This window comes from Ascidiella aspersa, chromosome 7 (genome assembly GCF_963924565.1).
Source record: "Ascidiella aspersa chromosome 7, kaAscAspe10.2, whole genome shotgun sequence".
NCBI classification, from domain to species: Eukaryota; Metazoa; Chordata; class Ascidiacea; order Phlebobranchia; family Ascidiidae; genus Ascidiella; species Ascidiella aspersa.
This window is the reverse complement of record NC_139453.1, coordinates 10,375,697-10,390,298: the sequence shown is the minus strand read 5'-3', so window position 1 is coordinate 10,390,298 and position 14,602 is coordinate 10,375,697. Positions and strand designations below refer to the sequence as shown.

Below are 14,602 nucleotides of genomic sequence, written 5' to 3'. Positions count from 1 at the left end.
GCGATGCTCACTTTAGAGAAAATCTATCGTAGAAAACAAGTTCGGCGTATTCCCTCAGTTTGCTCTCCGGGTACTTTCCTGGTCCTAACGTTTGCTTCGGAGAACGATTCTCCTGCGCATTTCTTCTTAGTTAGCTCGACTAAGATCAGGTTTTGCTTGTGGAGATAAATTTCGTCGAGATCTGTCGGAAGAGGGTCGCAATCTCTTGTTTCCTCCTGATGCCCGACAACCGCTTCGGAGTACATTTCACCGTCCTCCAGAAAGCTGGCCACTTAGCCTTTTCAACCGTGGTTGGCCAGCATAAATATGTACGCCCGTCGACGAACCTTTAAGCAAGTTCCGGTAACTAAGATACATTTTATTCCCCTAGCCTATAACCAAAAGGGATGTCCGACAACACTGGAGCCGATAGTATTTATTCTCCTCGACGAATGCTTCGGCAAAATCAAACAAATTTATGCATTTCAGCTTTTTCAGTGATGCCGCTCGGAGTTTTCTACATCTACAGGTAAATTTCTCAGAAATATTTCGTTAAAAATCAAAGATAAAAATATTAGTAAAGCAGGGAAATATTTTACTCTAAAACCTGACTAATATATTAGTTTCACTTGTTTGATAGTAAAGACTACATTTTTTAACGAAGTTATCGAATCGAATGGCTTTACTTTTAGCTTATATTATCGCCAGCGCATTACAACTTAACATCAGAACGTTGCCACAACAACCAAATGGTTTAACTTCTATTGCATCAAATGTCAATTGAACCTATTTCCCATTGCCTTGATTTATGGCCCGTCTTTGTCACTTGCAATGTCCAAACGTGCTAATTTCATATTTAGGTTAATAACAAAGCGTTCATTGGTGAACTTGGCAAAGGAGAACTATTACCAAAGTTTTTAAGTATATCATTTTTCCGTTTTAGTTGTAAATATTCGACATTTATTTATAAACTATTAAATACTGTTTCCAAATCATTTATGTTCCTTAAGAAATCTATTGAAAACACAAAAGTTACCGTTGCCATAGTTATAAAATAAGTTAGGGAATACACCTGGTGTTTCACCTTTTCCATTGTTTTGTTTTAGTTAAAATAGTAGGCGTTTTATAGTAGGCGTTTTTTTTCAGTCAACTTTAGCTTTAAACTCTAGACAGAATAAACACCTAAAACAACCTAAACTGAACGATTACTTCAGGATAGTTCAGTCTGCATTCTGTGTCAGGTGCACACCCCATGTGTTTTCAAATAATTTTGTGTGCACACCTAAATTAGTACAGCACAGTTAAACTCCGAAAAAAGGTTGAAATTTGGTTGGATTCCGCACCTCAGGTGTGCAAACAACGTTATCGCACACATGCACACTTCATATTTTGGCACTGTACACCCCAGATCTGTTGTGAATTGCCATGAAATGCAGACTGGAGACAGACCATGCTCATATTTCATGTTCATCTCCTTGGTTCACTAGAATGTTTTTCTACACTTGTGTAGGTCATGCATTTTATATTTTAATTCCCCTAAATACAACATAAATAAATCTTGTCAGTTTTATTATTTTCAAATCTGGATTCTACCATATATTACAGATGTTCAACTCACTTTGTGAACAAAAAGTTTTGTAGTAAAACCTTTATCAGGTCCAAATAATTTTCAAGTATATTTTTAAAAAATTGTTACACAATGTAAATTGTACCTCTGCACCGTCTTCACTGTGTGTTTTAAAACAGCTGTTTCTGGTCTTTGTAATATTTTGTGTGCTCTATTGCTGTTCATCACTTGCAACAGTCCACTGTAAAAAGTATGACTAGTGTAATATGCTCATGCTATATATGTCCGCATTTTGCCATATTGCATAATGGGGTACGCTTAACACCTTTGGCGTATCATTACTAGTTTTTTGTAATTAAGATTTTATGTATAGATTATTTAAAATAGTAATCGTAGGAAGTTCTACAAAAAAAATTTTTGCCTGTGCAACTTACAAGCATCATGATTAGTGAAATCGTATTTGATGACCTTTTGGCACCAGATGATAATTCAATTTTAAACGCCACTTACCATGATGTTCATATTAAACAGGTATTCAAGTTAATATTAGAATAGTCTTTTTTAAAATAAATAAGAAGTAATGATGAAAATAAAGAAGCTTCTAATTAACAACCCAGCTAAAAAGGCATAATACAAAAATGGAATACATGTTTTTTTAATGTATGCTATACACTTGAACCTTATCAAATTAGTGCAACATGTGCATCTGTTGACAATTTGGGTGCCCAAGTAGTATGCAATCATTAAAAACACTAGATTTGAAGACACCCATAGTCCTCAATTATTTCTAACATAGTATGTATATAAACTATATATATTTTAGGTTCAAATTATAAATCCAAACAGTACCACAGTCAAATTTCAAGAACAACACAACAGAAAACCAGACTACTATAAGGAAGCCCAGCAGGTATAAATGTAAAGTAATTATCATACTTGCTAATTTGACTGTTTGAATAACAGTATTACCTTATAATCCATACTTTGCATTTGTACATCTTTTCCATTTGTTTGTAATATATATATTGTTTTTTTTAAATTATATGCCTGAAAATTTAAAAAAATTTAACAAAATTTAAAACCTTGTTTTGAATTGTAAATTATTTTTTGCTATGTGAGTGGTTTTATTGCAATTTGTTTCAGACAAGATTTCTTGCCCAGCAGTTAATGACTGACCCTGTTCCGCAAGAAGATGTTAGATTTTTATCCTTAAATGATCCAGCTCCAAATAGTGCTGGAAAGGACATTTCCAATCAAAAACAAGATGGTAAGTTATATATTGTTCTTGGTCACCCACTTCTTTCTGCATTCACCACATTAACTTCACTTCATAAATTCTTGTGACATTTACAAATTAAAGGCTGTGATAGTCAATTTTTGCATACTTATTACTTACTTCTGTAATTTTGCCTAATCTATACATCCAATTTGATTTCAATAAACCAGGATACACATTGAGCCTTTTCGAGGAATAGCCATTATATAAAGGACCTAATAATTCATTCATTAAACACATAATAAAATTAAATCTGAAACAAAAAAAATTAGTTTAATTAAAAACTGGAAAACAACATTTAAAATAAATCAAACCTGGTTAAAGTATATATTGAGAACTGACTGAATAACAAAATTTTGTAATTGTGACAGAACTTATGAACACCCTCAGTTATAATTTTACACTAACAAAATTCTAACATTGCTATTTGTATCGAATTTAACTTAAAATGCATAGTTTTCTCTCAAAATTCCATTACCTACCATATAAATATATGTAAAGAGATTTTTAAATAAAGAAGAGAATGAACTAACATGTGATACCATTGATTAACTGCTACCTATCATTATGTATATCTAGATTTAATTATTTTCTAATTAAAATACTATGTATACTTATAAAAACTATTTTTTTTTGTCCATAATCAAATTATTAATTATGAAATATATTTTATTAACCACTAAACCAAACTCTAAAATTGTTGCTTCATGTTTCCAAACTCTTTTCAGGCATGGATCATATATCCCCTGTTCACATTGTGAACGTACCTCTTGCCCCAAACCAGCGACCTTCTAGCAGAGAAGCACCCAGAACTGCATCCAGAGCGTTGCCACGGGAGCAATCAAAAGAGCTGGAGGTGCGGAGGCAGAGACACAAAGAGGAACTGATGATCAAAAAGCAGCAGATCATCCAATCCCTGACTTCGCTTGCCAGGCGTGGAAGTGGAAAGCAGAGAAGACCCCATCCGCAATTTTACGAGGTCTGTTGCTATTGCCCTAATAATTTTATTATCTTAAATTCCTGAACGCTGCACTTATTTAGTCATCTAACATTAATATTGTTGATCGCAAATTGTACATTGTTACCTAAATAACTGCTTTAATGACCAAAGGGATGCACGCAGCTTGAAAGTTTATCGTGTAATATATACGAAAGTAAGCAAGAAATCATCAGAATTTTTACACTACTCAATGTGACTCCTGTATGTTTTCTAAAGACACTTCATAAAATAACCGATAAAAGCATAAATATTGTCTTATAATGTCTACTTATATTTGTCAGAAATATATTTTATTTTCTGTGGATAAAACGCTGAAACAGGCATGGATATTTTGTTTTATTTCTATGCATTAACGAATAAGTTTTTTTTTTTAAAATCTCCAATGAAATTTATGAATAGTTTTTATCAAGGCCCATATTAATAAAACCTTTTTGGAAAACCCGGTTGTGTAACAGGTTTCACCTGGTGTTGTGATCCCAGAACGTCCTTTGTCGCGATATAACGGGGATCAGTCGCCCGATCAACACAATGTCGTTTACCAAGAAAAAAATTACAACGTCCAGCAGCAAACTCGATTGTAAGTATTGATATTGATATTTCAACTGCTGTGTGCAAACCGCTTATTGGCCCATACAAACAATTGGGTTGTTTGTCTTAATTTCAAAACCTGTCTCGTGTAATTTACCTGTTTCTAAGCCAAATGAAAATCAAGACTATAATTACTCACATTGCCTTGTTCATTTTTTGTAAACGACTCACTGTCTATTCGATCGTTCAAACGTTGTCATCAAATCGATACCTTTAATCCCCTTTTAAATTTTAACTTAAATTCAACGAAACTTTCGAGGTAACTTGACTATACGTTTCTCTTCTGTCTTTCGCCTTTCAGTAGTAATTTTACTAAAAATAGTCATTTTTTTATCCTACGTTACGAAAAAGACACACTACCAAATGCTAATTCCTGCTGTTAAGGCAGCCCTCCGACTGAACCTGGGTTGGAAATCACGACTAATAAAAATCGGTGACCTTTTTGTCACTTTGTGTGAAGGAGGCGGCAAAACTTCGAAGGGTCGGAGTTATTCCCACTCGCGATTAGTCTATGTAGCAGTCGCCGGTGTTCTTAAGCTGTTTACGGTTCGACGTTGCGCCTTTGTTCGCGCTTCTGTAATAAAAGCACAGGACTTGTTAAGCTGTTTTGGTGGAAAACGCTCGGCGGGGGCGCCTAATGTGTTTTTGTCATAAAGAGGTGACACTGGGAACTGCGGAGGGTCGTCGTTTGACCCCGGAGCTGTTAAAGGTTCTGGCGGTCGATAAGCTAAAAAAAAACATTTATATCAAAATATATGGATTGTAAGGTCAAATAGCTAACACATGTGGATTTGTTAAATGTGAGTTTGTCAGGTTTTCCCACAAGTGTAGATGTAGAGTTTGGTCGAAATACAACGTTTTTCCAAGCCTACTTTTGCCAGTCGCCAGTTTTATTTGAAGCTGTAGGCTAGTTGTACAGGCTCTCAGACACACTTGTATTTCGTCAAGAGTTTAAACCACTTTTAACTCGCCGGACTAAATTAGATTATTGCGAAGGGATGCTTACAGTTGAGACACAAGAAGAAAGGTAAAATTAATTAAATTTGGTGGAAATTTGATAAATTCAATAAAACATGTTAGTTTTTGTAGTTCTGTGTTCAAACCATTTGTCGATTATACGCACTGCCTTGAGACAAAATGTATGGCGACTTATGCTGCTTTGTCCTTGAAGGTTCTGATCTACTGATCGCTCAAATCAGTGAGCATATATGTAAAACAACTGGCTTTTGTTTGACTTGTATTTAACGCAATTCTTTTTGTGTGTTTGTTCTGCCTTTTGACATTTTATATAATCGTATCGGTTTTTAGGCTAGTTGTTGGAGATCAACAAACTTGTTAGATCAACAAAACATATCAAAGTCAATGCAAAGGTATAGGTTTCAATTTGTCAACGTTTAGCATTTATATTTAAATTGTTAACATCGACCTAAACTTTTACATGACCTGATACGTAATCAGTAATATCCACTATATGTTATTTGCATTGCAAAGCGCTATACTTGGGTGATGAAATATGCGCTATTCCAAACGCAAAGAACTCTAAAGCGACGGGGCATAGGAAGTATGTTTTTTTTTTGAAAGCTTCTTACATGTAACAATAAGGATAAATATGTAATGTCTTGCTAACAAAAATGGGTAATACCTGTTTTATTTTGTTTGAATTCCCAATATCAAATATTTCCTTTCCATATTTTAACTATAAATTGACTGTTTCACCGATATCAGATTTTATCTATTCGATATTAGGTATATTTTTTTTAGTACGCGATATCCAAAATTCATTTCCTTATGCCTAATAGTCTTGGAATAATTTACAGTTTATATATAGATATAAAGTCAAAGACAATATATACCGTATTGGTTTAATCCAGGGGTGTCCAACAAGCGGACCTAATAAAAAATGGCACGTAAGCCCTCCCCAAAAAATACTAAAATTGCTATTTCGCCAATCGCCCATGAAGCTCAATTTGTTATTCAGCCAATTGTCAGAAAATGCTAAGTTTGTTATACAGCCAGTTTGTTTGTTCACAATATACCATTGTTTGTTCACAATATAAAACAATCGCGGCAATCACGACAACCAACAATGACTTTTGATATAGTAACATTATACTGTGTGGAGGTTAGCATTCACATAATATTATATAGCTTGGTGTGAAGAAACAAAAGCCAGCTCACCGAGAGACACTTTGATGTAGTGATGCCCATTTCTACTAGACAGTTTTTTTTTCACGTTTAAATAAACGTTCTTATTTTTAGTAAAATAAGCGCTTTTATGATTAAAAAGAACTGGTTCGGTTACGAAACTTTGGCACGGGAAGAAGTTATCAGATAAAAATTGGCACGCCGGCATGTTTGAGTTTGACACCCTTGGTTTAATCTGTATTAACTCCGAAAAAAATACGACTGTTGCAAGTTAAGATAGCATTACACGCCTTTTGCATACAATAATGCCAATAGCGTCACAGTCTTATATTTACCTCACTAATGCACCAGATGTAATATTTACAATTAGTAAGTTGTTCAATAAATTGACAAAGTTCTTTAAACCTTTTACCGTATCACTTAAATAACGCGAAAATACTTTCTATAAATGTTTTACCGCATCGTTCAATAAAGCAAAAACATTTCTTGTTTTACTGGATTACAAATTTACGTATACACTGAGTAACTGAAAGTGACTTTACATTGGGAATGCCCGTTCCTTCGTTATTAGTTTCTAAACACGATAGCCGATATTTTGACAAAATATACTATTGTCAAATCCGATACTAAATGACGTTACAACATGGCCAAACAAGGAATAGTGATGTTAAAAACTTGAAGATGTTAGTTTTTAGGCAACAACTTTCTTTAATGTTAGGAAACTGAGTTATCCTTGATTGTTTTAATTTTTTAAAAACCATTTTCTAAATAAAAAATATCACTGGGAATATCGATAACTTGGCTCTCAAATGAACGCTCAAATGTAGCCTACAAATTAATTTATTATTGGATCGGTGCCGATACCATCCTGGTATCGTACAAGTACCGATACTACCACTTGACGTCAGGTATCGTCACTGATTTGATATAATCGGACATAACTACCGAACACTGATTCACATTAAAAGTTTAGGAATGACCAGTCTGTTAATTAAAAAACAAGAAAATTTGTTTTGTGTGTAAGGTGCCGCTACATGTCTGTTGCATAGAAAAGTGTCGTCCCAAATTTACCGATTCGGATATACATATATTTATATATCTTTGTAAAAGGTCGTGTTTGTCTAATTCTAAATAGGGTAATCAGGTTGCAGTATATAAAAAAAAGTATTACATTGATTCTCGACAAGCTTTCGCACAATCGTGCTTCTTCAGGTCAAAGTAGAAAAGAAAGCGACTAAAATGCACGAAGTAAAGCGCAAGTGCGAATAAAAGGCGATAAGAACAATGAAATCTAATAAATCCACAGGCACATGCCCGCATAGACGTATGTTAGTGACGCATAAACAATAATAACCGGAGGTCTTTGCTTCGAAGTACGATGGGTCTAATATATATCGCTGTAAATGCAATGTCCACAAATACTCCTAAAAACAAGAAAATGTGTTTTGCATGTAACGAGCCGCTACGCATCTGTTTCATAGCAAAATCTCGTTACAAGTTTACTTATTCTGATATATACTCTCTACGTAAATAGAATGTCGACTAACACTCTATCGTCGAAAATGTGTTCAAGGGCCACGGTGCCACGTTCGAGCAAGGGCCGACTTTGGCGCAATCACCGGTCGGCTGGAAGCAGGGCCGGGAGTCGTGCCTTGAGCAGTGTGTCGTCTTCACGTTGGAGGGCCGAGGAACCACTGCCCGCCAAGCCCAACCTCTTTGTTAAGATGCCCTTCAAGCAGGTTCCCGCCCTTACCATGGACGTCAATTACAAGCCGGAGGTAGGCGGACCGCGACGTATATTACTAGTTAGGCATGTCGCTAACAAATTTGTATTCCAATACCGATGCCCGATATTTTGGACCAAAAGTATTTCTCATCCAATCTGATACCGTATAGCGTAATAACAATGCGTAAGCAAGCTATATAGAAATATTGCCAGCATTCTAAGGTAAATTTTTCACGTTATGAATACATTTTTCACGCTTTAAATTTTTCACGTTATGAATACCTGGTTCGATATTTCGAGGTATACTTTATTGACTTGATACCATACTGTAAATGCCTTTAGATTTTTCAAGCATTGTGTTGCTTGTATTATTGAATATCTGATTGGTTAGTCTTTTGAAGGCTACCGGTACATTTGATTAAAAGTACTTCTACTTTTATTTTGGTTTGATTTTTAATTTTGGCAAACGAAAAAAGTATTTTTCTTATTCTACACTACACTAATTAAAAAAAAAACTAAAGTTGCCTTTTTTTAATTTTACGTTTTTGTGAATAAGCATTTTACTTTAGTGAATCAGTGTTTGTCGGAAATTTGTCGAATTATAGACAGCTGGCATATAGGGTTTGACAAATTAACACGTAACAATTAAAAATTACGATTATCCCATAATCAAAAATTTTCCAAGAGTCCGTCGTTTTCAGCCTGTCATAAAAGGGCTGAAAAAAACTGGTCGTTCGAACCAAAAAATAAAAATAGTATAACACCAATTATATCTGTTCAGGATGATTTGGTCTTGGCCGGTGAGGAAATGAGAGCCACGACTGCTTTCACACTTTCCCGAATACGACACGCCATCGGAAGAATGCCGGATCCCACAAGACTGGATTCGCGCCAGGGAAGATTGCTCAAAGCCAAGTTAAAGCCGATGATGCCCGTCAAGGTATTTGGTTTTAGTTTGCTTTTCATTCAATCCTAGTTCTTTGTAAAAACTGCCTGTAGTTTTAACTACCAGAGTAAGGTTTTTGTCCTATTTTAGTGATGACAAACCTTTTTATCGCGTCAATCACAAACACGACCTTAATTCTTACAAAATACACAAGTTGGTCATATATTTAATTATTTGCTAATTTTATGCGAAACTTTTAGTTGTATGCTATTCTACACGCGTTTGCTGAAGTGAAGTTATTGTAGGCCTATACTCGCCACCCCTAAAACACTTTTGCACGACTCACTGATTGGGCAGCCCTGATTTAAGTATGTAGTGCTATTTAACCAAGAATTGACATTTATCTTTTCCTGAAAATGATCGATAACATTTCGGTATTTTTAAAGAGACAAGTGGGCCATAAAAAATCTGTGGTGGGTCACTTCGTAACACGCGAGTCAGTGGTTCGCCATCCCTGTTCTATAGTGTAGTGAAATTGAAAAATAAAGTTTAAATTTCGGTATACGCTATGCACGGATCTGTAATGTAGCGTGATAATTAATTGCAAAGCCAAAAAAGTCAAGTAGATCGAATTCATCTTGATTAAGACGCTTCGATCCGAGCTTGTAGCATATTCAGTTAGTGTGATTGAGATGTAATTCAAGCATGACCTACATAAGGTGGGGCACAATTGATAACAATCGAAACGTTTTAATCAAGATGATGTCGATCTACTCGTCCCTGTTTGGCTTTGCAATTTATTATTAAGTTATAAATAAATAACGGTTATGAAATCGGATAAATAAACGACTCCGTTTACCCAAATAATACTTACGACTCAATTAACGTTTAAACAGCATTTCTTTAAAGGAAAATACTGTTGTTTTTGTTTATAGGATGTTTCCTTTTTTATAAACGGTGTTAGAATTTATTCTATTTAGGTTTCTAAGAATCTTCTGTCGTTTGGTATTTGTTGTTTTTTGTTCTTATTAAGACTAAGGCCTATACCGAACTTGGTTTAGTACACCCGAGGTACACCCGGCTTTTTGTACCAATTAGGTAATATTCTCAAGACCTGTTAATAATATTTTTAAACGTTTAGATACTTTGTAATAAGTGGCTAAATGGGTCTAATTTTGATTGTGCTGTTAAACGACGCTTGAAAGATCAAATAAATGTCATTCGTCTTTCGATGGATATCTTGTAGGAACTATACGTAGGTGATTTCACGTCAATAGATCCTTTGCCCCATATCGATTTCATTTGCGCGTCTCTGAAAAGGCCGAAATAAACATGATCCCATTGAGCCACCAAGACAAACAATTGTTTGTGATTCAACCCAAACGTACCCTGTATCTTAAATTGTCAATCGCGTATTGACCCGGTAGCTATACATGTTCGGTAATCACACTCTGGCTATGCCTGTATTTTTCATTTATAAACACAAAATGAAAACTATAGATAACCGTTTCGTGTAAACTGCATGAAATTAAGACTTTAATATTTTATGACAATCGAAAAATAATGTGCTAAACTTTACCTGTGTAAACTTCGTAGAAATCATGTTTTAAACATTTTTTAGACCTGCAATGCACTGTAGCGAAGGCTTACAGTACATGCTTGCTTTTTATATTTCGTGTTTTTTCTATTTTCTGACCTTTCAAATTTAAAATAAATATTTATCCTTGTTTTGTCAGTGTGTGTTGTTACGAATATAGTATGATAGCAAAAGCAAAAGCATATTTAATTTTGAGATAAAACACATATATCTTAAATCGTAATATTATACAAATGTGCCCATGTCAAATTGTCTCAAAGTGTTTTGTGATTTGTGGTTCAAGATACCGATGTGTTAAGTTTATCAATTTTTTGACAGCACAACCAGCCTGGCATATGGAACTGTCGCGGAATCCAGCCGGAAAATCGCAAGCAAGGTTATTCTCCCAGTCCAAGTCGACAAAGACATTTGAAGGAGCAATATTTGGAGGTATGTCAGGCCTGTTCGTAGTGAACAACATACTATACTCTTAATACCATTTTCCACTTAATAAAATTTTTTTGTTTGACGCGTTCAGGTTCCACGACTGTTTTATCTTATTTTCAACGACTTAATCGACAAAAAGTGAAATGAACATTTGATAGGATGATTTTCTTCGTCCGTTCGCGGCATACAGTTCAACTATTTGTTATGCAAAAAAGGAGATTTCGGCATTTTTAATGCCATTTTAGTTTAGTGCATGTTGGCGTTTATTAATAAAAACAAAGGAACTAACGTGCAAAACACTTTCCAGCATTTCGTCGATTTAATTTTCGTAACAGATACAAAATCCTACAGCTTTTTTATGTCAGAAGCTTTTGGTAACATAGTCGTCGGCTCGGCGAATTGCTGCTTTCGTTTAACCTTCACTGTAAGGTATACTCTGGTTCGACAGGCGTGCAAGATGCACGAGAAGACTCCGAGCGTTGGTGACAGACTGGGTAACGAGTACGAGCGTCGCATGAACGCACATTCGACCACACCCGACCACGAGTCTGTGCACAGGACCTCGCCCCAACCGTGAGTCCATTTTGTGGCATTTGAGTGGACTATAGAGTGTAGCGTACGCAAAATTATCTACTTGGCACCGTTTTTCCATGACCTATTTACTTGACATTCGTTTTCTATTAAAAAACTACTATTAAAATTTAGCTGAATATTATTGTAGTTTTTCTCGGCGTCTGTCGCTGTATGGTTGCTTTGTGGTGGGTAGCGATTACGTGCGTTGTACAATTATTATACTGCTGACAAAGTTTCTGCCAGTTCAGTAACTAATGTTAAAAAGCCAATACTACACAACCATTGGCTTAGACTTAGAAAAAAAGCATCTGGAAATTTTCACACGGCATCTTTTTAATAACAAACGGTCCAACAATAACCAACTTTTGAATACACAATAAACCATTATGTTAAGATAAAACCGTACTCTAGCCACAAGACCTAATTAGAACAACATCAACGTCGGACTAAAACACAGTTCCGTATAAGACAAAAATAGGACTACTATACCTGATCGTAATAAGGTCTAATTCAGAAAGTCCTAAATCCGTCGGAATAAGACTTAAATGGTCAAAATCATCCTTTACAATCTTTGGCATAAGCCCAAACCCTACCCCGAAGTACATCACTAACTCCCATGTTAATTTTCACCGTACCCTATTTCTAACCCTACCCCAATAACCCCAAATAGGGGCAAAAATACGGTGTCAAAACAGCGTCGTCCGTCAACCTAGAGCGTCCAAACTTCGTCACCAAAACATCCGATGCCAGACCGACGGCCCCCGATCGTCACATACACTCTACCCAAAGCTTCAGGCGTTATTTTTGGCCTTATTCGCATGAACTTAGGTCGTATTTTTTTGACAGGTTTAGATTTTATTTAACCGATTTAGATCTTATTCCGTTGTGGATTTTTCTATTTTTGGCTTTATTATGTCGGTGGTCTTAGTACTATGGTTTTATACATCATTCTGCTTGAGATTTAGTTGCCTCGTAGGTCTTATTATGTTTTCCCATGAAACCAAATAATCCGTGATGTGCGCGAATTTAGTGCGGAGGACCCGGACTTCTTGCGGGAGGACGCGGTCTTCCAGGCGGGCGGCGACCTGCAGCCGGACCCCTTCCTCACCTCGATCCGGGAGCACGACGAGACGCACAATCACCATGGTAACGAGGGCGGCCGTGGCGACGAAGATGACTATTCTAGGTTTTCCAGACGGAAAGGCGACTGGCCGTTAGATCGCTATATGAAAGACATGCACCTGGAGAGTGGCGTTATATTTTGATGAATAAAGGGACGTGACGTCACGCTCCTTGCAGGATGGGGATAGCCCAACGGGAAAATCCCCTCGCGTTCGCTGGTTGCAAACCGTAATTTCTCTTCAGCCGTAATGACTTTACTTCTGTAAACCTTGCTCTTCAATTGTTCTTCCGGCATGCCCGTGGCCTGAGAAAACCCTAGAAGACATATAAATTTAATTTTTCCCTTATAGTATTTTGACAAGTTTTTTTTAGTTTTTAGCTGTCGGTTAATTATTGTCTGTCTCCACGAACCCCCCAAGTGCAGACTTATTAGATTGAACAATTTTAGCTTCTCCGCTATAAATCCTTTTAGGCCTAATTATTAAACCCAAGAGTGTCACAAAAGAGACATTTATCACCATAAAAGTACACTTAGAATTAGAAAATACTTCTCAATCCGTCCCTGTCTGGCAGTCTTTTAATATGACGTCAATTTATTACAAAAAAACTTGAAAATTGAGTTCACCCTAAAAAAAATTAGACTGAAATTTGTTATATGATTGGTCCCCTTGATTGTTTACGTTTGGCCTTTCAACATTAAATAACTTATCAAGTGTTCTTGCATCTTGTGCAACAGACCTATTTGCAACACATCGGTCGGGAGTTTTTTTTAAATATCAGCAATATCTATGTCCCAATTTTGCACTGGTTAGGCAAACAATCCTTCCAGCAAGGTGAAATGTGTGGTCAAAGTTTAGTCGATTTTCCCGTTTGCAGCTCTGGGTTTTGTCATTTCAAGTCGTTCAAACAGCAATTGAGACCGTTTTAGGGACCCTTCAAACTAGGGTTGCCCTTTCATCGACAAACGGATTACCGCCTCAATAGCGGCTCGACAAACCATCGAAATAGGAATGTTTTCTTTGTTACAGCTTTTCAAGATTTAAAAGTTTTTGCAAGTACTTTCTTATTGTCCGTAACTTTCTCGCCCTAAACCTATAATCCCTTTTGTGTAGCCTACCTTATACCGACTTTTGATATTTAACCTCTATAGTTGTTACAAGCCATATATATGTGTTTCCTATATCAAGCCATATTAGCAGTTTCACGTATTTATTTTTTACCTATTGGTATTTACAAGGATGGTATACTCAGATGTTCCAGTGAAGTATCTCATACGAAACATGTATTTTGATATATGCCGGTTTTAATTTTTTTCGCGGAGCGTGCATACTGCATAGTCATTAATGTATTTTGCGACTGGCTGTTTAAGTCAGTGTAGCTTATTGTAATCCTATTCCTTCCCAATACCACTGTAATTGTTATTTTCTCAAAATTACTTTTTAATAGCAACCTGACTTTTATTATTGCAAATCGCGCAGCAAAAAATAATTTTGTTTAAATTTCGATTGCAAACAAAACGAGATTATCGTTATGTCATGGTACGAATCTACCTTCTAACATTCGTTGTCGAACGTTTCACAGATAACTTTTTGAATGTGGTAGTTATTTATTACCGTATATTTGTAACAGTTTAACATATTTTATCTCAATATTTAATTTTCTTGGCCTACTGTTATGAAATAAAATAATCCTTGATGTCCAACCGATTAGTTTTTCA

The 14,602-nt window shown here is 35.8% G+C and overlaps 1 protein-coding gene across 1 annotated transcript; it reads left to right on the top strand.

Moving 5' to 3' along the window:
- Positions 1 to 1,930: 1,930 nt before the first annotated feature.
- LOC146137675 (uncharacterized) lies at positions 1,931 to 14,587 on the top strand. Its single transcript, XM_083393951.1, has 10 exons — positions 1,931 to 2,077; positions 2,370 to 2,456; positions 2,690 to 2,813; positions 3,551 to 3,801; positions 4,278 to 4,336; positions 8,129 to 8,333; positions 9,063 to 9,221; positions 11,083 to 11,193; positions 11,639 to 11,763; positions 12,794 to 14,587. The coding sequence occupies exons 1-10, from the start codon at positions 1,988 to 1,990 to the stop codon at positions 13,026 to 13,028; spliced, it is 1,446 nt and encodes a 481-aa protein (XP_083250077.1). The 5' UTR covers positions 1,931 to 1,987; the 3' UTR covers positions 13,029 to 14,587.
- Positions 14,588 to 14,602: the final 15 nt, after the last annotated feature.

What these genes read in the sequence shown, in the direction of transcription:
- LOC146137675 (XM_083393951.1), top strand. Translation starts at nt 1,988, where the DNA reads ATGATTAGTGAAATCGTATTTGATGACCTTTTGGCACCAGATGATAAT. An exon ending in CCCATCCGCAATTTTACGAG is followed by an intron (nt 3,802 to 4,277) that starts GTCTGTTGCTAT and finishes GTTGTGTAACAG; the next exon opens with GTTTCACCTGGTGTTGTGAT. An exon ending in TGAAGGAGCAATATTTGGAG is followed by an intron (nt 11,194 to 11,638) that starts GTATGTCAGGCC and finishes CTGGTTCGACAG; the next exon opens with GCGTGCAAGATGCACGAGAA.